Source organism: Aquarana catesbeiana, linkage group LG05 (genome assembly GCF_042186555.1).
Source record: "Aquarana catesbeiana isolate 2022-GZ linkage group LG05, ASM4218655v1, whole genome shotgun sequence".
In the NCBI taxonomy this organism is placed as follows: Eukaryota; Metazoa; Chordata; class Amphibia; order Anura; family Ranidae; genus Aquarana; species Aquarana catesbeiana.
Genome location: NC_133328.1, coordinates 61,981,075 through 62,005,723, shown reverse-complemented (window position 1 = coordinate 62,005,723; position 24,649 = coordinate 61,981,075). Strand labels below are relative to the sequence as shown.

The window sequence follows — 24,649 nt, the reverse complement described above, 5'->3', positions numbered from 1 at the left end:
TGTAGAATAAGCATGACAGCCAGCAAACCACCAACTTGCAAAACATGGTAGGTTCAGTTCACCCAAAAAAAATAAAATAAATAAAATTATTAATGCAGCACATGTCTCTTATGAAAGACTTACTTTAAACACTCAAGATAACATTACACATCCATAGTACAGACACAACATTTTAGCTTACCTTGTTCGTAAGCTGCTGAAGATTAGATTCAAGTTGAATCGATCTTGCCTAAAAAAAAAATAGAGATGACAGTTAAAGACTTACCCTGGAATTCATGAAAACTGGTGCAGATTGTGCAAAAGTCTCTCGTGTTCTAAAAGTGGTGCATTAAACTCATGTACTGGTCTAGAACTAGTACTTGAATTTGGCGCATCTGTCACCACTTTTAGAATGCACATGCGACACTTCTACAAAATCTGTCTGTGCCAGTTTCGCTCTATGCCAAGAAAGAGTTGCTCATAATTAGCTCCACTTTTATAAGCTATGAACCGTCATTTATTTAAAAATTTGGCACATTTAATACAGCACAATGTAAAAGTGGTGCACTTTAGAACTACTGGAATTTGGTGTAAGAGTCGCTGTCCGAACCAAAAGTGTGTCACAGACACTTCATGAATTTGGCGCAATATATTAACAAAAGGGATGAACGCCAGACAAGTGGTAAAGTCAAGCAAAGTTTGAATGCATTTAAACTGCAGCTAACGATTACAAATTCTTCTGGGTGTTGCAGTATCTAGCAGCCCTCAGTCAATTCCTTGTGATTAGGGATGAGCTTCGTGTTCGAGTCGAACCCATGTTCGACTCGAACATCGTCTGTTTGCCCGTTCGCCAAATTGCCGCGTCACGGCCCATAATTCACTGCGGCATCGCAGTGCATTGCTGGCTGATGATTGGCCAAAGCCAAGGAGGCTTTGGTCAATTATGGCTCAGAGGATTTAGTACACGCCCCACACTATATAAGGCCGCCTGTACGGCGGCCCTGTGTAGTGTGTGTTCCGGCGTTGAAAAAGATAGTGTCATTTGATTTAAGTTAGATAGATTAGGCAGGACAGTCAGTGAGTTAGCTGCACTTACAGTGTATGTATGTGTATATATATATGTATGTGTATATATATATATATATATATATATATATATATATATATATATATATATATATATATACATACACATACACATATACATACATATACATATACACACACATACATATACACACACACATACATACATACTGTATTCAGTTTAGCTAGATCCGTTCCGGTTATCTTCCTACTGACAGGCAGGCTTGTCTTGTTACAGTATTTACAGCTACCTGAAGATAATTGCTGGTGTTCTTTTGATCCTATTAGTACCACAGTCAGGCAGCTAGACTATTTACAGTTAGTGTAGTGCGTCCTCCTCACAGTGTTCAGATAAAGCTACAAGTTAGTGTAGTGCGACCTCTGCACAGTGTTCAGCTAAAGCTACCTGTAGAAGGTTGGTGGTGTTTTCATACTACAGGCTACAGGCAGGCAGTTGATTTTGCTAGCTGCAGTATCAGTATTATATATATATATATATATATATATATATATATATATATATATATATATATATATATATATATATATATATATATATATATATATATATATATATATATATATATATATATATATATATATATATATATCCCAGCTTAGTGCAGCTACAGGCCATTAGTATGTCTGGAAGGCCAACAAGGAGAGGCAGACAGTCACAAGCCAATAAAAGAGGGCAAGCAGGCTCTGTGTCTAGAGGCAAGAGTGCTGGTCATGGAGACGGTGCATCCTCATCAGCATGTGGCCGTGGGACACGCTTGGCCTTTTTTTCGGCAGCTGGCCGTGTTGAGCCGCAACATGCGGAAGACTTGGTCGAGTGGATGACCAAGCTGTCCTCATCCTCTCACCCCCATGCTCAGGGTACTTTGTCTGGCAAAGCAGCGGCCTCTTCCCTCGGCTCAATGGCATCAGTGACTCCTTCCCTAGCCCCACCATGTCCTCCTGAGGAGTCCCTCAAACTGTTTGACCACAGTGCTGGGTACATGCTCCAGGAGGATGCCCAGCGTTTAGAAGGCTCTGATGATGATACTGAGCTAGATGAAGGCAGTAACGTGAGCATGGACAGAGGGGGTGCCCAAGGAGAACAGCAATCTGGCAGTCATGCTCCCCCTGCTGCAACATACTGCCAGGTTTGCTCCAGTGATGAGGAGGGAGGGGATGATGAGGTCACTGACTCAACGTGGGTGCCTGATAGGAGAGAGGAGGAGGCGGCACATCACTAAGGAGGCAGGATGCCCTCCAGGGGCCAGCCTAAGGGCAGCACACTGACTGCATCACACCCCAAAGCTCTGCATGTGCAGGGCGCTGCTGTCTCTGCGCGTTATTCAAAAAGTTCTTTGGTGTGGGCCTTTTTTGAGACGCGTGCATCAGATCGCATTGCTGCTATTTGCAACATATGTCTCAATCGTATCTCGCGTGGCCAAAACATCTCCCGCTTGGGCACCACATGCTTGACCAGACATATGTTGACCTGCCATGCAGTTCGTTGGCAAGCGTATCTAAAAGACCCACACCAAAGAACAAAGAGGACCTCTCCTTGCTCCTCATCAGCTGAGATCTCCAACCCCACGATACCTTCAGTCCTCTGAGACCTGCACTGAGAGGAATTAAGGTGTAGAATTAGGTGTGTCACAGTCAAGTACTTGTGGGCAATCTGCTTTCGGTACACTGACGTCAGATTGTACCAGGCAAATTGACCTGCCCCAGCTGCTGCACCGCCGAAAGAAGTTCGCTCCCAGCCATCCACATGCCCAGCGGTTGAATGCTAGTTTGGCAAAATTGCTAGCACTTCAACTGCTGCCTTTTCAGTTGGTAGACTCTGCCCCCTTCCGTGAGTTTGTGGAATGTGCGGTTCCTCAGTGGCAGGTACCCAAACGCCACTTTTTCTCACGGAAGGCGATTCCGACTCTCTACCGGCATGTGGAAGGCAATGTCTTGGCCTCGATGGACAGGGCGGTCAGCGGTAAGGTGCATATTACCGCTGACTCATGGTCCAGAAGGCATGGACAGGGATGTTATCCAAGTTTCACTGCGCATTGGGTGACTCTGCTGGCAGCTGGGAAGGATGCAGGACAAGGTGCAGTAGTGTTGGATGTTGTTCTGCCACCACGCCTCCAAAATGCCACTACTAATGATTGTGACACACCTCTCTCCTCCCTCTATGGCCTCTTCCTGTGCTTTGTCCTCGGAACCAGCGGTGCTCCATAGCCATTCAAGGGGCTATGCAAGTATGCAGGCCAAAAGATGCCATGCGGTGCTTGAGCTGGTGTGCTTGGGGGGCAGGAGCCACACTGGGGCAGAGGTTCTGTCAGCTCTGCAGGGGCAGGTTCAGAGGTGGTTGACGCCACGCCAACTTAAGCCAGGAATGGTGGTTTGCGACAATGGCACCAACCTCCTCTCTGCCCTCCGACAGGGACAAATGACCCATGTGCCCTATTTGGCTCACGTCCTTAACTTGGTGGTGCAGCGGTTCTTGGGCAGGTACCCGGGCTTACAGGATGTGCTGAGGAAGGCCAGGAAAGTCTGTGTGCATTTCCACCGGTCATATAATGCCAGTGCTCGGCTGGCTGACCTCCAAAAAGGAGTTTAACCTGCCCAAGAACCGCCTAATCTGTGACATGCCCACCAGGTGGAACTCAACGTTGGCCGTGCTGCAGCGGCTGCACACACAGCAGAGTGCCATCAATGAGCACCTGTGCGACTATGGCACCAGGACAGGGTCAGGGGAGCTTGTTTTTTTTTTTCCCACGCCTGTGGGCCATGATCAGGGATGCATGGCACTGTCCTGTCACCATTTGATGAGGCCACGAGGATGGTGAGCAGTGACAGTGCATGCATCAGTGACACTGTCCCCCTTGTCCACCTGTTGGAGTACACGCTGCATGGAATAATGGACAGGGCACTTGAGGCAGGAAGAGGACTTCCTTAGCGCTCAAGGCCCCCTTTATCCAGACAGTGTTCCTGCGTGCCTGCCGATCACACAGGAGGACAAGGAGGAGGAGGAGGAGGAGGAGGATGATTGTGTTAGTATGGAGGTGGAGCCTGGCATGTAGCATCAGCAGCAGTATTTAAGGGATGAGTCCCCAGAAACACATAGACTTGTACGTGGCTGGGAGGAGGTGGCTGCGGACCATGTCGTCCTTAGTGACCCAGAGGACTCCGGACCAAATGCCTCAGCACACCTATGCTGCATGGCCTCCCTGATCCTGCAAAGCCTGCGGAAGGATCCTCGTATTCGTGGTATCAAGGAGAGGGATCAATACTGGCTGGCAACCCTCCTTGATCCACGTTACAAGGGTAAGGTTGCGGACCTTATGTTGCCGTCACAGAGGGAGCAGAGGATGAAACATCTTCGGGAGGCCTTGCAGAAAGGTCTGTGCAACGCATTTCCAGAGACTGGGAGGTTACAAACTCCTGTTTCTGGACAACGTGTTGCTGAGGCTTCGGTCAGTCAAAGAAGGAGCAGTGGAGAAGGTGGCCATCTGGCCGATGCATTCAGACAATTTTTTAGTCCTCAGCCCCAAGGTATGATCGGTTCCAGCAACCATCGCCAGCGTCTGTTTTACATGGTGCAGGAATACCTAGGGGCAAGATCTGACTTGGACACCTTTCCCACCAAAAATCCTCTGGGTTACTGGGTCTTGAGGATGGATCACTGGCCAGAGCTTGCACAGTATGCAATTGAGCTACTGGCCTGTCCTGTATCCAGCGTTTTCGGAACGCACATTCAGTGCTGCTGGAGGCTTTGTAACCGATCACAGGGTGCGTCTGTCCACCGACTCGGTCGATCGACTGACCTTCATAAAAATGAATCAGTCTTGGATCACCACCAGCTACCAAGCACCTGATGCTGATGTAAGCGAATAATTTTTTTTGAAATATCACCAATCCTTGTTTCACAAAAAAAAACAAATTTTCAAAAAACATTTGTCATTGGGACAAAAAGTGAGGTGAAATCTTCTGAAGAGGAGCACAGACAGCAAAACAAAACAAATGTCACAGGGGTGATAACCCTTCCCTGTGTTTTCCAAAAAGCTTAAAATAGATTTTTTGGCTGGAGCTAAACACGTTAAAAATGTACCAAAATTACAAACAGATTCTACCTACAGTCCCTGTCTTGTTTGCACCGCCTGTATACTGCTGTTCAGAGTACAGAGCCTGTATACTGCTGTTTCCTTTTTTAATTTGGGTGCGGGGTTCCCCTTAATATCCATACAAGACCCAAAGGGCCTGGTAATGGACTGGGGGGTACCCATGCCGTTTGTCTCACTGATTTTCATCCATATTGCCAGGACCCAACAGTACATTAAAGCCGCAAGCAGTTTTAAATAACTTTTTTTCCCTTTAAAAATGACATTTTGTGCAGGGACTGTTCTAAGCACGGGAAACACGCGCCACTTTACAGGCATACTATAGACACCCCCCAGGTACGATATTTAAAGGAATATTTCACTTTTTTTTTTTTTTTACTTTAAGCATCATTAAAATCACCGAAAAAAAACGCAGTTTTTAAAAGTTTTTTTTGCATTGATACATGTCCCCTGGGGCAGGACCCGGGTCCCCAAACCCTTTTTAGGACAATACCATGCAAATTAGCCTTTAAAATGAGCACTTTTGATTTCGAACACTCGAGTCCCATAGACGTCAATGGGGTTCTAACGTTCGTGCGAATTTTCGGTCCGTTCGCAGGTTCTGGTGCGAACCGAACCAGGGGGTGTTCGCTCATCCCTACTTGGCGGGCGGCACAGTGGTGTAGTGGTTAGCACTCTCACCTAGCAGTAAAAAGGGCCGCTGGTTCGAATCCCAAACACGACACTACCTGCCTGGAGTTTGCATGTTCTCCCTGTGCTTGTGTGGGTTTCCTCCGGGTACTCCGGTTTCCTCCCACACTCCAAAGACATGCTGGTAGGTTAATTGGCTTCTGTCCAAAATTGGCCTAGTATATGAATGTGAGTTGGGAACCTTGGATTGTGGGCTCCTTGAGGGTCGGGGCCAATATGAGTGTGCGATGTGTGGAGCGCTACCTAAATTGACAGCGCTATAATGGGTAGTACCTTAAAATAAAAATAGGGATAATTGTAGACACATCCACACTCACTCAGGTTGAACTGGATGGACTGGTGTCTTTATTCAACCTTACTAACCATGTGACTTGTGATATAGTGTTTTAGATTCAGTGGCAGATGATGGGAGAGCAAAGCAGGCCACAAGTGATAGGATTTTCTTCTATATTTTTATTTTGCACACTGTTAAAGATGAGCATGATGGATACCAGTTTTTATGGACACTATGTTTATGCACTTTACGGTTGTTACTTATGAACTTTGTTGAACTTAGACGTGGATACTCTATTGTTATGCAATCAGCACTTGGATTTTAAATTAATATTTTCTTGCATGTTGCACTTTGGTCATATATCACAGACAAATTGCACATATTATTGCTTAGTATATAATTTTGATTTTCTTTGATTATTGACATTGTTAGTTTTCTTATTGAATTGTCGATATTTTTTATTTATCACATACTCTTTTTCATCTGGGGGGGGGGGGGGGGGGGCGTGGGGAGCCTTCCCGGCTGGCAGAATTCAATAATTACTGCTCGCGGCTGTAGCCGCAGGAAGGAATTTTATATAAAATAAATTGATTGAAGGATCTACTTGGCTAAGCAGCAAAAATGGAATAATGATTATGTGAAAATAAATCACCTACATTGTAGTAACACCTTTGGCATGTGTCACAGAAAGCAGTTTTACCTGTGAAGCAGTAAGGGCCTCCAATGTCTGCAGCCTCTGCAGAACATTCTGCATGTCCTCCTGTAATCGCACGAGTACAACAGCAATGTGCTCGTTTAGACTGCTGTTAGGTCCCCTGCGACCTCCTCCATTTCCACCGCTGCCCATCTGTCCCCCTCTGGATCCTTCTCCAACAGGATGCATATGGTTGGCTGGACAGAGACATTTCCAGAGAAATTAATATAAAAATTACCAAGGCAATTAGAAGGAAACTACTCCCCAAAAATAGGGAACTTTAAAGAGGCATCGTACTCAATTTTATTAAAAACAATATTGATTCATACCCAATAAAATAAACGGTGGACTGATGTATAACTGCCACATATAGGTTACAAATGCTGCAATATATCATATTAAAAAACAGTACAAATGCATAAGATGATGTGGATATATACTGTTGGTCTGTACCAACGCGTTTCACAAGTCAAAACTGCTTCAAGCATCGTACGCCCATTCCTTGAGATATGGTAATTTTTGTCCATAAATGTATAATATGTATCATGTTAGCAGCATCATTTTGAGTAAGAATGAAATCTGCCCAATAAATTATACAATGCCTGAAAAATTACCATCTCACTCAAAAAAAAAAAAAAAAAAAAAAAAGGATCAGCAGCCTTCATCACTTGCTTTGGCATTTGACATTTAGACATTAGAGTGATGAATGCCTGTGTTCCCTGCCAAGCCCATCCTTTGTCCCCTTTTGCCATTGCATGACTTGGCGCTGACCTAGGGGTTAAAGGATGGAGCCATTGTGCATGGTGAGGGAAGAGCCAAATTCCAAATCAACTGTCGAAGGCTGCAGCTCTGGAACAGAGGGAAGGTAGGAGACATGATCTGCTGGAGAGGTGAATATAAGAGCTCTTTTGTGGGGTGCCTTTATATTGTGCTTTCTGCAACCTAACAGTGCCTTAAAGCCTAACTCCAGCCATTTGAATTTTTTGTTAAGCTTTGAAAAGAGTGGAAGGGAGTTAAAATGTCTGTAAGGTTTTAGATTGGTCTATGACCTCAAAAAGGGATCTCTCTTTCTGTCCCTGTGACACCCACACAAGAAATTGAGCAGTGGTTTTCACTAGGATGGGAAGGCACAGGCAGAAATAAAAATACTGGTATGAGATCTGACTTCACCACACTATGAAAAAATCCCCATTGGAGGGATGTTGTTCTGATAGGAAGTAAAAGCTTCCCAATAGGGACACAGATCACAAAAAAAAACCTAACACTCTAAAAACCCTCAGGAGTCTATCAAAAATTAAGTGGTTTGGCTGGCGTTTCCCTGGATTCAAAACTATGTCACTAACCAAAATAAGAATGGACTGTAAATTAAGAGCTCAGACATTACCCAAACTTTCCTAGGCTGCATAACTGTTCAGCAAAAATGACAGAGGATTCAAGCCAAAGGGTCAGTACAAAAGCCAGCAAATTAGCATTTTCAGAAGGTAGTCAGTGGTGCTTGGGAGGTTAAGTCATGAAATATTTCAGTGTAAAAGGTCTCCAATACCCAATACATATGCTCAGAAGTGAAACTCACGAGACTTTAAGGACTAGAATGAAAGCAGTAAAATGCAAAGGTTGCTCTACAAAACAATGGTATAGGTTGTAACAGGAAGTGGCACTGAGGGTAAAATCTGTAATTCTAGGTCTGGAAAATCCTGGGACCTGTTAGAAGTTTTCCTGAAAATCCTTTTTGATAAGATACAAGTTTGATAAAATACAAGTTTGATAACAGCAGACCTTACATTATATATAGGATTTGTTACCAATGCAAAGATTTCTCCTCAATATGTTTGACTTTAAAGCTCAAACATTATTATTATAATATCTTCTCCTTCCTTTTTTTTTTTTTCCTCTACTCAGAAGTTATAATAATACTTTATAAAATTCTATTGCTAAGAGATAGGTTTGAGTTTTACACCTTATTTTTATGGTGAATATAATCTGCAGCCTATATTTTTCTCTTTGACTTCTAAATATGTATCTATTTTGTATCATATGATTGTCTTTGCTATGTCTTTCTTTAATAAAAAAAAATTAAAAAAAAAAAAAAAAAATTATACAAGATTTGTTTTCACATCCAGTGTAATGCCCCGTACACGCGGTCAAAAATTGATCGGACATTCCGACAACAAAATCCTAGGATTTTTTCCGACGGATGTTGGCTCAAACTTGTCTTGCATACACACGGTTACACAAAGTTGTCGGAAAATCCGATCGTTCTAAACGCGGTGACATAAAACACATACGTCGGGACTATAAAACGGGGCAGTGGCCAATAGCTTTCATCTCTTTATTTATTCTGAGCATGCGTGGCACTTTGTCCGTCGGATTTGTGTACACACGATCGGAATTTCCGACAACGGATTTTGTTGTCGGAAAATTTTATATCCTGCTCTCAAATTGTTGTCGGAAAATCAGATGGAAAATGTGTGATGGAGCCTACACACGGTCGGAATTTCTGACAACAAGGTCCTATCACACATTTTCCGTCGGAAAATCCGGCCGTGTGTACGGGGCATTACACTTCCAGAATTTGGGCCTACATCACACCAGTGGTAACACACCTCTTCCTCTCCTAGAATTGTAGTATTCAGCTTTGTCAGGTCCAGATTTTTCCTTCTGTGGTGCTCGGCCAGATGGTTTCCCATCTTCTCCACCATCCTTTACCTCCCCTCCAGCCCAGACATCAGAGGAGTCCTCAGTCAACATGGCGTCTATCAGCTGACTGTGATCTACCTGCAAATCCAGAGAGGGATCAATCAACAACTGGCTGGATATTTACTTTAAAGCACATCTAAATAAGTATAAGTGGTTCATTATTTTTTTTCAGGATATTTCATTTATTTTCACCTGGTGACCCTACCAGTGTTACACTTCCTGACCCAGGGTGGCTACGCTAACGGTATCTATGGAGAGAGCCATGGTAGTAGCCCAGGCTGCTCTCCTTATTTTAATTTCAAATAGATCATCCTCTATTAGACCCCTTTCACATTGGGGCATTTTAGCACTAAAAATAGCGCCTGTAAATCGCCTCTCGTGCTACCCCAGTGTGAAAGTCTGAGTGCTTTCACACTAGGGTGGTGCGCTTGCAGGACGGGGAAAAATATCCTGAAAGCAGCATCTTGCCACCGCCCCTGCCCATTGAAATGAATAGGCAACACTTCCAAAGAGCCTCCAAAGCGATTCAGCAGCGCCGCAACATGCGTGCATTTAACCCTTTCTTTGGCCGCTAGCGGCTGAAAAGCATCGCTATAACAGTGGTAAAGCACCGCTAAAACTAGTGCCGCTTTACTGCTACCACCCCTGTGTGAAAGGGGGTCTTAAACGCCACTAGATAGGGATTGAAATTTAGAAGTCACAGAATACAGCTTGGATGGCTGATATGTTTGTGCTTTCAGTTTTGCACTGACAAGGACACTACATTTCTGGCACTTGCATAAAAATGTTCACTGTCGGGAAAAACTAATGCAATCACACCATCTAAGGACTTATAAGCAGCCATATATTACATTTTTGTTCTCGGGTTTAGAAAACTTAACAGTGCCTATGGAACCATTTAAAAATCGGTGCACTTCTGCCTTGCACAGATTTTTAAAAGGTTCCTGCACTAATTTGGTCGATTTCATGTGTGACTTGCATAGACATCTGTGCATGAAGTCGCACAGATGTCAGCAAGCTGCACATGGAGGCTTTAAAAGTAGCACGATTTCAAAAATCACATTCAGTGTAAACCAGCTCTTAGCAAAATATGTTGCGCAGATGGACTTTAACAGTTAATATAGGTTTTACTGAAAGATTTCCATGAGGTTTGTCACCCTAAACCTGGTTTAATCCTCAAATTACAATCAAATGAAAGTGATTCAGTAATTTTATTCTGGTACGGTCTTGTTTTAATATGTTCACAGCAATTTACAAGTTAGCATCAATTTTGAAGATTCCAGCTCTTTTTGATGGTGCACTAGTACACACTGCAAATGTCTGTGCCGATTTGGTATAAAGTGGTAAAAAATAAAAAAAAACTTATGGTAAAATAAAAAAAAACAAAAAAACAAACAAACAAAAAAAACACCCCACACACCACCTTTTTAGGCCACTTGGTAGAATAAAATAGATATTTGACAAACACAGATGCAGTCACCCGTGTCTGCATAATGTTGGATTCAGGCACACTGGGATGTCCCACTTACATCTTCTTGTCCAAACTGCTCCATAGAGTCACAGAAGATCTCGCTGTCTGAGTCACTCGTCCAGTGCTGCATTGCAGCAACATCCTCTGTGCAATCATTATCTGCAAAACAAGACTGTGTTTTCACTAATGTCCACATTCCTGGACCGTTAATTTGGTGCTTACACTTTGCCTGCATTGACTGGGTTACCAATATCGAGTACATATAATGCCTTTAAAAATCCTACCTGAGCCTTCCAGACTGCTGCAAAGTCAGAAAAGCTACTGAAAAATATATTATACAATAAATATACTATAATATATATATATATATATATATATATATATATATATATATATATATATATATATATATATATATATATATATATATATATATATTTATTTATTTATTTTTTTTTTCTTTTTTTAAATTCTCCTCTTGTTATACCATGCTCTATTTTTTTTCAAAACTCACTGGTCCAGGAAAACATGATAAAGATTTGCCAATTCCATGTCTAATGATATTGCTCTCTTCACTTCTCCCATTATGTTTTTAACCTTTGCACAGGTAGTCGAAGGGTAGAGTTTGGGTTGGATACAGAGCTGGCATGATGATGCCCAAGCAAGTGCCAAATCAGGCTCTTTACAAACTGCCCAGTATCTCAATCCCATCCCAAAGCACAGAGGTCCATCAACCAAGAGGGGAAAGCAAACAGATGGTTCCTGTGCTAGGTATACGTTTTCCAGACAGACTCACGGAGGCCACCCTTGTAGAATTCTCATTTACCAAACACTAGCTGCCTGGCTGCAATTCTGACCATTTTGTTTGGCACTAACCCAGAACAAATATGCAAAGAAAAGTCTTCTGATATTACGTCAACTCTAATAATATGCAAGTTTTTTTGGATCAATAATTAAAAACCATCATATCAATGATAATTGAAGAAATTATAAATAAAATACTGAAAATACTGAAACCAGAGGGTCACCATAACAGCCAGGTAACTGGAGTCTTCAGAAGAAGGTCAGCAATGGCAGGCCCCATATTTGTCTTATGAAAGGTTTACTTTAGCCTGTACTGAGAGAAATTGAAACAAGCTGATAACAGTGTTTGTGCTTATGGGTAAGGGGCAAAAAATTAGCCAACATTACAGATTTTTCTGAAGTCAACTAGTGCCAAGATGTTACAACATGGTTTTGTTTATTATTCAGCAAAGATCTGGAGCCGCTCACCACTTCTAAAGGGTAAAATGACCTTTTTTGTTCAGCACAAGCACAGACACTCCAGCCAGGGTCCTGCAAACGCATTTCACCACCTATTTGGACTTAATCGTGGAGCTCTACAATTAAAGTATAACTAAAAAGGCAAACTTTTTTTTTTCAGTTTTGGATAGCATGCAGAGGGGTTAGTTTTTATTGCTGTCTGTGTCCCCATTAGGGAGAGTCACCCTCTCTATTTATCCTGTTTACAATTATCATTGAAAGTAAAAGAAAATCCCTAATTTGGGGCTGTCCCCAGAAAAGTAATAGGAGGGGAAATCTTCCAATGGGGACACTAGTTCTGGTGATCTGGGGTCCCCAAGGAAATCCCTTAATTTGCAAGGATTTCCTCTCACTTCCTGTTTGGCTATAGGACCGGAAGTGAAGGGAAATCTCTGCAATAGGACACAGACGGCAAAACAAAACAAAAAGTTTTGCCTGTAGTTCTACTTTAAGTCCCAGTAGGGGGTATAAAACATTGAAGGGGAGATACTGGGTGGAGCATTTCTGTGATTTACAATAAAGCTGAATTTATCCTTTGGAAGTGGTGAGCGGCTCCAGAACTTTGCTGAATTGTGCGTGGGAGGAACAATCCCTAAAAGGAGTGAGAGCCTGTAAGCTGGGGTTCAGGATTGCAGAGGTCTTCGGGAGGATTTCAAATCGATTTTAACAGCTTTTTCAGGTAGCCCTTGAGCCCCCATTCACACCGAAGCGACTTGTCATGTGATTAGACAGGTCAAATTGCATGACAAAATCGCATTCTATAGCTGGCAATCCCACTGTTTTAATCGGTGCGACACTGACCTTGTGGTGCCACACCGATATGAAAAAGTAGTACAGGCACTACTTTTGGTGATTTCAGGTGTGACTTGAATAGACATCTGTGCATGAAGCGGCACAGAGGTCTTCAAAGTTGAGCCCAAAGTCGCACTGAGATGGGGCTTTGAAATTGCGTGCTTTCAGATGAAGTCGCACAATTTTAAATGTGAACAGGGGCTTGGCCTAAAAAAATGAGTTGTCTCCCAACTTCTTTAGGGTCTGTCCGCTCATGAAAAGGCTACATCAGTAAAATAATGTCCTAAGGATACTCTGCATCAGTAAAAAGTGAAGCCGAGCAATGTGCTCAATGTAGACAGTGCCAGTTTTGTAGAATACTAATTAAGACCCGGGAGATTAAAATATTATTTGTAAAGCGTTCCAACCGCCCCCTCCTCCTCCCTGGACTCCTGAGGCTTGTCTGGAACTCACAGCACTCTGGGGAAAAGGGGGAACACAGTGTATTTTCAGCGAGTTCATCATTGTTACATTAATGGAAAAAAGAATTTAGAGCTTTCACGTTTGTATTTGGTTCAGAAATTTCAAGACTGCATTTTTAAATGTGCAAAGTCTCTGCCTGGTGGCCATCTCTATATAAAAGTCTAGAGGAAGTCTGGGGAGACAAATTGCAAAAGCAATCTTCACATGTCATCAGCCAATCAAAACAGGCTGGTAGACTTGCACTGACAGAGAAAAGTACAATGTCAAGTGAAATCCATCAGCAGCACAACAACACAAACAGCATATTTAAGTAGTAAATATGACAACCATTGTGTACATTTACAAACTGTCAATGCAAAAAAAAAAAAAATAATGGGAAGTTTGAATCCTTTTATTAGACAGACAGAGGAGCGCGGGATCCACATTAGAAAAAAAAAAAACACATACATTTATTAACAAAAAAGCATAGCACACAATGTTCGTAAGCAGAGGGCAGTAGCAGGGAACCGTGGCAAAGCTGCATTACAGAAGTGGCAGCTGTTGATCTCATAGCTGGCAATACAGAGACCCAAACTGCCAGCAGTCAAGAGTCCACCAATACACAGCGTTCTCGGCTGCCATTTCTTGCCTCGTAGTGACCTCTATGTTACTGCCCGTGTACCCCCTGCACATAAAGGTCACTGCGAGGCAGGAGATTGCGGCTGAGAACGCTGTGTATTGGCGGACTCTCGACCGCTGGCAGTTTGGGTCTCTGTATTTCCGGCTATGGGATAGAGAGCTGCCACTTCTGTAATACAGCTTTGCCACGGTTCCCTGCTAGTGCCCTCTGTTTCCAATGCAGATCTACAAAGATTTGAACTGCAATTGTGCAATGCTTTTTGTTAATAAATGTATGCTTTAATTTGAATGTGAATCCTATGCTACAGTGTTTGTCTTTTGAGCTGTTTTGGATCATCTCGGGTCCTTATCTAGAAGCTGCAGGATCCAGTTGCCCTGTTGGGGTTTCTGTTTTTGGTTACATTGGATCTCATGGACATCACTGCTATTAGACTTTAAAAGCTAGGACTTGAAGTGCCCTGTGGTGGTTTCTGCATATTCTGAATCTTTTTTTTGGCTGACTTAAAGTAGAACTCCAGTTAAGAATAAAAAAGGTAACAGCCTATTAACCACTTCAGCCCCGGAAGGATTTACCCCCTTCCTGACCAGAGCACTTTATCCAATTTGGCACTGCGTCGCTTTAACTACTAATTGCGCGGTCATGCAATGCTGTACCCAAAGGAAATTTGCGTCCTTTTCTTCCCACAAATAGAGCTTTCTTTTGATGGTATTTGATCACCTCTGCCGTTTTTATTTTTTGCGCGATAAACGGAAAAAGACCGAAAATTTTGAAAAAAAAAAAAAAAAAATGATATTTTCTACTTTTTGTTATAAAAAAAATCCAATAAACTCAATTTTAGTCATACATTTAGGCCAAAATGTATTCGGCCATATGTCTTTGGTAAAAAAAATGTCAATAAGTGTATATTTATTGGTTTGCGCAAAAGTTATAGAGCCTACAAACTAGGGTACATTTTCTGGAATTTACACAGCCTTTAATTTATGACTGCCTATGTAATTTCTTGAGGTGCTAAAATGGCAGGGCAGTACAAAACCCCCACAAATTACCCAATTTTGGAAAGTAGACACCCCAAGAAAATTGCTGAGAGGCATGTTGAGCCCATTGAATATTATTTTTTTTTGTCCCAAGTGATTGAATGACAAAAAAAAAAAAAAAAACACAACAAAAAGTTGTCACTAAATGATATATTGCTCACACAGGCCATGGGCATATGTGGAATTGCACCCCAAAATACATTCAGCTGCTTCTCCTGAGTATGGGGATACCACATGTGTGGGACTTTTTGGGAGCCTAGCCGTATACAGGACCCCAAAAACCAATCACCGCCTTCAGGATTTCTAAGGGCGTAAATTTTTGATTTTACTCCTCACTACCCATCACAGTTTTGAAAGCCATAAAATGCCCAGATGGCATAAAACCCCCCCAAATGACCCCATTTTGGAAAGTAGACACCCCAAGCTATTTGCTGAGAGGCATGTTGAGTCCATGGAATATTTTATATTTTGACACAAGTTGCGGGAAAGTGACAATTTTTTTTTTTTTTTTTTGCACAAAGTTGTCACTAAATGATATATTGGTGAAAGGGTTAACTAGGGGGCAATCAAGGGGTTAAAACATTAATTAGTATATGGGGGTCCCTGTCGCTATAAAACGCTGATGGCGAACCTAAATATTTGCCTCCCTAACTAGCGTCACCAGCGACACTAATACAGCGATCAGAAAAATGATCATTTAGCAACACTGGCGACGGGGGGGGGGGGGGGGGTGATCAAGGGGTTAAAAACTTTATTGGGGGGGGGGTTAGGGGGGTACCCTAGACCTAAAGGTGGCTAACACTTACTGCCCTACCACACTGTCACAAACTGACACCATGCAGTAATCAGAAAAAAAAAAAAAAACAACTGCTTGGTGTCAGTTTGACGGGGGTGGGGGGGGGGGGGCGATAAGGGGGTGTTGTGTTGTGCAACTCACTCAGATGTCTTCTCTCCTCGGCGCCGGAACGGAAACTGCCGAGCCGAGGAGAGATGACATCATTTCCTCTGCCTCTGTGTACTACACAGAGGCAGGGAAAGATTGTCATTGGCTGGGAGCGATCGCGAGGGGGGGCCACGAATGGATGGTCTCCCCCTCATCTCTGATTGCTGCCAGACCAAAGCCGACCACCTCGGGCACCGGGGGGTGTCCGATCGGACCCCCCCGCCCGCGGGAAGGCAATCACTTACCAAGTACGTGATTTTGCCTGCCCGTGCCATTCTGCCGCAGTATATCTGCGTGAGGCGGTCGGCAAGTGGTTAAAAGAAGGGAAAAAAAAAAAAAAAAGAAAGAAAGAAAACACTTGCCTTAAATTCAGCGCTGTTCCCCAGTTAGTCTGTCTTCCCCACCACTGGAGGTCACTAGTCTTGCAGGTTGAATGACGGCCAGAGTCATTCAACCAACCTCTTGTGATCCTAGGCTGTCTTACACATCTGGGATCCTGCACTGCTGTGCTAAATAAGTGCTAACACATCAAGTGAGCGCCATTCAGCGCTGCAGTAAGGACCACTCACCTCTGTGGCTGGAGGAGAGGTAGTGCCAATCCTTTTTCATTTTTAAAGACTCAAACTTTCAAAATACATTAGGGTTCTTTGTCTGCCATTATACAATTCTCATTCTGTCCACCACATAAATATACACTAAACAGAGACGCAATGCAATAAAATGGTACGAGTAGCAGGGTTAATTTTGACATCAAATTTCTATTTAGTTTTAGTCGTTTGACTAAAATGCCATTTTAGTTTTAGTCATATCTTAGTCATCTGAATTGTTTTAGTTGCATTTTAGTCAAAAAAATAAATAAATAAATCGCCAGTACATTTTAGTCTACTAAAATCAATTGGGTTTAGTTACATTTGAATGCATTATTTAAGCATTTCTTTATAATTGCCAAACTCATTATATACTCACGGAGTAAAAATCTATGAACATATTATTTATGTTATGTTATTATTTATGGTATTAAGGTTTGAACACACACTACAGACACAGATTTAGCCATTGTGATATATAATGTCTTTACAAACAAAAATGTTTTTTTGACAAGCAGAAAGTACAATAATGAAAATATTAAAAAAAAATAAATAAATAATTAGAAACTCTGTTGGTTGTAATGCCATTACACATATTACCTGAATATCTTACCAACTTTAAATATCAAGAAGCAGCTTAGTAGATGCCCCCTACATAGTCTTATGTGGTAGTGCAGTGTTAATTTTGAGGTCAAATTTCAATTTAGTTTTGTATTGGTTGGATTGGAGGTAGGCAGGTGTAAACAGACACAAGTCCGTTTACATCCGCCGCTCCCTAGAAGTGAATGGAGGGTCTGATCATGCCCGTCTGAAAAAACCAACAGGCGGACCCCATCAGACCGATCACGTGAAAGGGGCCTAACTCACTATTCAGCTAATGCCTAGGCATTAGTGACAGCAGCATCCAGGAAAAGCTGATGGGCTAAATTCTTATAAACACTAGTTTATTGCACACAAGGCTTGCATTCACTGTATACATGAACATATAGTGGCTAAGATGGCAGGGTGCACGTCTCAGGATTGCCCCTTACCTTTCTTTTCATCCACATCATTATATCCATCATCCTCGGTGTTGGGCTCCTTTCCAGTCTCCTCCTCAATCTTGTTGAGATCAGACTTGGTTGTTGAGAGATTGGGAATGTCTGGAACATAGTAACTGTGATTGATGAGTAAACCATTGGCCACTGTCCCGCCTGGGCAAGGCTCTGGAGCCGAATCCTGCTGTACTGCCTTCTCTTCTGTACCAAAAATAATGGGGAAACCAGTCAGAAAGGAGGGAATCGCTCTGGAATGTTTAAAACATGTTTTTTTCCCCCAGTTTTGTTTAGGATGCTAAAATTAACAAGGCTTGAAATTGCTAGAGGGAGCAAGCTTTAAAATCTAAAAAAAAACAAAAAAGAAAAAAAGAAAAACAAACAAAACTGAGCTAAAACGACATGGGTTTTAAAGTGGTTCTAAAGCCTCAAGGTTTTTCACCTTAATGCATTCTTTGCATTAAAGTGGATGTAAAAACTCACATATACCCAGTGAAGTGAACAGCCTCAGATGATACACAGGGATGAAACAAATCTCCCTACATAAGTTTTACATGTATATCTGCTGTCTTCAGCTTTCTATATTCTTTAGAATGTGCACATCCAGATACAAATCTTTCTTCCCGTTTAAGCAGTGGGAGGGGAGTCTGGGCATACACTGTGTGAGAGCTGATTGGAGGAAAGGGACAACCCCCCTCCACGTAGGCAGAGGAAGGAAGAAACTTGCAGAGCTGCAGTCTGAATAGACCAGCTCTCTGCTAATCTACTGTATCTCTAAAGTTCCCTCCCAGGCACAAAATTTCCAGCTGATTTTATCCCGTGTGTCAGAGAGCTTGTCAGAAGTTCTCATGCTGATAAAACAGGAATGGAGCAGCAGAAAGACACGCAACTCAGAGCTTTGGAGAGAGATAAGTAAACACTACAGATATATGTGCCCAGGTCAGATTTCATGAATGGGGTTTACAACCACTTTAAAAAGGTGAAAAACTTTCTGTGCTGAAGCCCCCCCCCCCCTTCCTCTGCTCTGAGGAAGTTAGCTGTTATTGGCGAAACATGTCAGCATAACGTCAACATGTTCGTGATGTCGTAGGGGTGGCGATGGAACAGCTGAGAGCTTGTTGCATGCGGGGATGACACTGGATCCAACACCTTGATCAACTTCCCAAGGGGATAACCCGATGACTTCAGGAGTGGAGCTCAGTTCAGAAAGGATGAGTGGAGGTATGAGACACAGATATTGGTGAGAGTATCTTACATTGCTATTATTCAGCTGAACTTGCTGATTAGCTGTGGACTGACAACACCAACTCCCCCTGCTGTGTTCCTCCCTCCCCAAACCTACCTGTGATGGATCAGTGAACTTTTAAATAAGTATTACACTTAAGAAGTTTACCTCCGCAGCCTTGCTTACTGGACACTGCAGCCTATACAATTAAGCCACCCGTGTCTCCAACAGACAAATGAGAGCTCCTAATCCTAGGTGCCACAGTTGAATTTGTGTACTAATGACTTAGGACGGCCCATGATATATCCACTAGTTTGTTTATGTGCATCCACATTTCAGCTACATATCCTGTTTGGGACGACCATAATGCACTGCTTAATTAAGAAGGAGGATGATAGTATATGCAATATATTGATCAACAATACTTCAATCAACTCCCATCCTTTGAGCAGTGTGTATGTCTGATTGTGTGGATTTGTGTGCAGCTGCGATTCCCCTTTTTAAATGTTTTGGAAGGTTACACGCAAACTGCTATTTTTGGTATTTTGTCATATTTGATATTATGGTGTGTTTTTTCTAAATAAAATGTAATTAAATTCATAGTGTTCAGTTACTGCGACCCCTTTGGAAGGCTTTGTCCTTTCTTTTTTTCTTATGTGTAGAAAGGGGAAGACAGCAGATATACAAGTAAAAGTTATGTAGGAGGATTTGTTTCACTTGACTGGGTATATGTGAGGGTTTACATCCACTTTAATGCATTAGGGAAAACACACACACAAATTTCCTCCAACCCCCCCCTCTAAACACTTAGCCGAGTTCTTCATCAATCCAGCCTTGCCTCTGTTTGCAGCTCTTCTCTCCCTGCTCACTCGACTTGTGAGGGGGGACTGACTTTGTGCAATATCGTTGCATGGAGCAGGCAAGTTTAACATCTTTCATTTTTTTTTTTTTTAATTGCCTTTAGAACCACTTAAGGAGGGAATTTCTCTCACTTTTGAGAGATTTCCTCGCACTTCCCGTTGTGTCACCAGGACAAGAAGTGAAGGGAAATCTCCCCCCAATGGGCACAGAATGTAGAAGAAACAATGGCCTAAGCCACTCCCTACTATTTCCCAAACTAGAAAAAAAAATTGGCATTAGATATATTCAAAGAACACTGTAGCTGAGAAGGTTATGGAGAAAATTAACATTTCATCCGTAATACAGAGCATAATTCATTTCACAGTAATACCACTAAATCTGAAAGGTGTAAATACTACAGTATAAGCACATCTTCATTTTCTAAAAATGTTACCACCTTGTTCACTTTGCTCCGTTTCTCCATCATCATCCTCCTCCTCCTCCTCCTCTTCCCGTCTCCCAGCATCTTCCTCCTCGGACTCCGCTCCACTGTCACTGCTCTCCGCCTTTCCATTCACAGCTTTACCGTTTGGGGTGGAGGTGAGAGCGGTGCTCAGCTCTGAAGAGGGACAAACATTTACAGAACATAATTCAGGCCTCTGCAGTGTTAAAACACACACACACACACCTGATTTAAAGCAGAACTAAAAACTTTAAAATTAAAATTGAAAGCAGGCAAGTTCTTTATTGCAGAAAAGACATAAGAGTCGATTTACTAAAAACTGGAGAGTGCAAAATCTGGTGCAGCGGTGCATGGTAGCCAATCGACTTCCAGGTTTTGTCAAAGCTTATGCCCTGTACACACAATCCGAAAATTGGACGAAAGATCATCTGACTTTTTTTGCTTGCTAGTCGCAAGTAGAAATTGAAGAGGTTACTAAAAGTTACAATAAATCACGAACGACAGAAAGAAAAAAAAATATATAAAATCAAAAGTGATGTAATGTAGTGCATTTGTATTTTCGGACGAATACTGTACTGATTAGAAATGAAAATTGTACAATCTAATATCGTATGAGAAAAGTTTTCGTGTTTATCTGTTCGGATGAACAGTCGTGATCGGCTCTTGAAAGCTGTGTACGAACTATCAGATTATCGTATGATCGCTTCAAAAATCGCCATATGTCGTTCGATTTTTGGGCCGTGTGCACGGGGCATTGTTTGAAGAAGCTGAAGTGAGAAGCTGATTGGCTACCATGAAGAGCTGTACTTGATTCTGCACTCTCCAGTTTCATTAAAATCAACCCCATAGTAGGTCTCTTCTGCAAAAAAAGCAAACTTACTTGCCTGTTCAGTCTTTCAAAATGTACAAATTCCTGTGCCCATGTATGGGATGGCATCATTCCAGCCCAGCTGATGGCCAAAGATTCTGAACCTGGGTGAGGAGGTTGATGCTGACCAAGGCGGGAGTGTTTAGTTCTGCTTTAAGTAGGCCTTACAGCATAGAGCTAGTATTATATTAAAGACAGAAAGTTATAGTATGAAATATCCCACCGGAGAGTAGAGAAGAAAGAAGGTCAAGCCCTGTATAAACAGATCATTTATACGTATTAATGTTACTTTATGCTGTTATTTTGTGCAACTGTCAGTAAGGTTCATATGCCAACCAGATGTAAGGATGATGCATTCTTTAAAGTGGACATGAACTCAAAAAGTGAAGATCTGCTATGCGTTAGGCAACATCTAATATTAATTGAGCCCAAGAAGTACGCTGGAAATATTCCTTTTGTCTAGAATTCCTTCTGAAAAATAGAAGTGCACCTCTTAGAATGCCAGTATGCCTTGGTACTCCTGTACCTCCAGTCTCATAGTTGTACAGTATGTCTACAATGCAAGATCTAAGGTACTGTTGCCACTGACTGCTAGTCCGATGAGATTTGGTGAGATCGCTCCTATGCTGCTCTATGGTCTCCTGGCTGGAGGCCGACGAGGAGGCAAATCCCTGCCTCTACCAAGATGGCCTCCTCCACACATAGAAGCAATGCAGAAGAAGGCAGGTCAGTAATGGGAAAATCAGCTGCTGAGAGACTACAGATAGCACTGGTGACCAATCCTTTGCCCACTGCCTGCCTGGTTTTTGGGCACAACTATCAGAGTTCCATAGCTCTTTAAGTAAAACTCCAGACAAAAATCTAAATAAACTGCTGAAATACAGTTGTTTACCATTTCACCTTCTAAGATTTTTAATTCAGGCCAAGAAATCTTGTGATTCATGTGCCTTCCATACACAGCCAGTCAGATGACATTCCTGTTTCATCCTGGTCTCTGTAATAAGGGAGTGTCCCAGGAAGGACAACTGAATCAGGAGCAGTACAGAGCTTCTTGGCTCTTCAGGCATGGCAGAGGCATGTAAATCTGTCCAAAATCCAAATCATTTGCTGGGTACAACAGTAAAAATAAATGTATTTCAGCAATGTAGTTACATGCTCACCTTCATACATGAAAGCCCCAACTAAAACACAAAATGAGGATTGAAAAAGGAGAGAGAGTGGGCAGCAAACGAGGAAGAGTGGCTTGGGAGGTATAACTTGCTGGGGGGAATGTATTTTAATTGTGCGTTTAGCCAATTGCCTGGAGTCTTATTTTGAAATGTGTTCCTATCATCTGTCTGAGAGCCAGAATCCATATAGAAGGCGCTCACGGGCATCTTACAGAAATGGATTCAGACACAGTGGCTGCTTGTATACAGCTGTATGTCAAAATCTGACATGCATGCAGGAGCAGGTGCACAGATCCGAAAGAAAGGCAGTGTACATTTGGATCCCTGCTCCAGCACGCATGTTAACTTTTGTCCATGCAGCAGCTGCATCTACCTCTAGAGGTCGCGTGTGTGCAGCTCAGGGCAGATTCGGACGCAACAAATGCAGCCTGCACAGAGAATGGATGTCAATGCCGAGAGCTGAGGCCGTCAATCACAGACTGTGTACTGGAGCTCCCTTCCCGTTACCATTTTAGAAGAACACAGATTCCTAAAATGTATCTGAACACAAAAACAAAATATTGTAGCACAATATATGTAAGAATAGTCCTAAGAAACACTCAGCAGGGAGGGAATACACTATATAGAGAACTTTAAACAAATCACTGCTGCAGCATAAGTCGATTCTGCAGCAAAGGCCGTTACTCCAGAAGACCCACAACCGTCCTGCAGTACACCCATGTGCATACGGACTCTCAAACTTTGGGCACTGCACTATAGTATGTGGATAAGGACTGAAATCCTATCTGGGGGTTCTAGGGTGCTCTGGAGGAACACCTCCTAAAACTCAGGAGTGATTAAATACCACCAAAAGAAAGCTCTATTTGTGTGAAGAAAATATAACCATTTCACATGGTTACAGTGTAGTATGAGCAATTGTCAAAGTGTGAGAGCGCTGAAAGCTGAAAAATGGCCTGGGCAGGAAGGGTGTTTAAGTGCCCAGAACTGAGGTGGTTAAAAAGCAATTCTAGGCAGCACATGAAATCAATCACTGAGCTATAAATGCTACTTGGCAAACACTGCAGCTGTGCTAAAATTGGAAAGTTCATTAGTAGGAAACCAGCACTGAGAACAATATGTAGGCTGCTATGGCTGATCACCTCCTGAAAAGGCTAAATGATAGTACAACTAGCTGTCTCTGCTGGTTGTCTGTAGCTTCAATACTGTCACCTGCCCAGAAAATGGATGCAGCAAATGCACTCTGAGCTCTTGCATACTTGTTTAGGTTCAGTGACCACAAAAGTATCGAAACCATTGTATCAGAATGACTGCCAGGCAACCAGCATTTTCAAGGGAGCTTAGCAGTTGCAGCCTCCATATGTCTTTCATTACAAATCCAAGGCTGCTTTGAATCTGACTGGAAGATGAAATTTCCTAAAAGTGGCTGTAAACTTCATACATGGAATATGGACAAAACATATCCCTCCATCGTGTGTACTTGTCTCAATCCAGATAATGAAGTGCCATTTCTCTCTGCTGCCTCATTCCTCAGTTTTAATAGCTCTCCTCGCTGAGCGTAACTTCAGCTCTCTGTCCCCTTCTTTCTGAAAGCTCAGACAAGCTGTACAAGTTCTGCATTTTGAATAGATGTAGAGGAGAGGGCTGCTAATAAACAGATACAACATATGTAGGAGGATTTGTTTCATTGTTTTATCTCTGTATCACTTGAGGCCAATCCCTTCATTGAGTGCATGTATGGGTTTACAACCACTTTAAATCCAAAGCCAAAATTGTAATACATTGCAGCTTAACAATAATTAGATGTGGTGGCCGTATTTTTTTTTTTTTTTTTTTTTTTAAGCCTTTTCCCCTCAGTTTTCACCTGGTGATCTGGCCAGTAACACATCTCCTGTATTACAAGCGCCCCCACTCTGAATGAAGGAGCACAGAGACACCTTTGGACAGTAGCATTGTCATTCTGGGGGGGGGGGGGGAATGTTAGATGGACTAGCAGATTTATATACACTAACAAATTGGAGTAAAACTCCAGCTTTATAAACAGTTACAGCATTTTTTTTCCTTTTGGTATAAAGGTTTTACCCAACTAAATAAAAGATGACAGTTATAAGCACCCCTGTCAGTGGTAAATTGTTTATCTCACCTCCAACTCCTAACCCTGCAGGACAGCTTGTTCTATTGAAAAACAGACTCACTGGCAGGTATACCAAGTGAAAATAAAAGAAAACCTAAAAAGAAAAAACACTGCAGCCATCACAACTAAGAATTGGTAAGCTGCAATTAAGTAAAAATGTTTGCTTTTTAGGTTTAATAC

The 24,649-nt window shown here is 42.3% G+C and overlaps 1 protein-coding gene across 2 annotated transcripts in view; it reads right to left on the bottom strand.

Moving 5' to 3' along the window:
• The window catches only part of ACBD5 (acyl-CoA binding domain containing 5), a 58,036-nt gene that overhangs the window by 5,651 nt on the left and 27,736 nt on the right, over positions 1-24,649 (bottom strand). For both annotated transcript variants that reach the window (XM_073629814.1, XM_073629815.1), the window contains 6 exons: positions 20,296-20,457; positions 17,771-17,977; positions 11,059-11,159; positions 9,436-9,607; positions 6,839-7,029; positions 182-229 (listed from right to left, as the gene is read on the bottom strand). In XM_073629814.1, the coding sequence (XP_073485915.1) occupies positions 182-229; positions 6,839-7,029; positions 9,436-9,607; positions 11,059-11,159; positions 17,771-17,977; positions 20,296-20,457 (881 nt within the window). The remainder of the gene's footprint in view (positions 1-181; positions 230-6,838; positions 7,030-9,435; positions 9,608-11,058; positions 11,160-17,770; positions 17,978-20,295; positions 20,458-24,649) is intronic.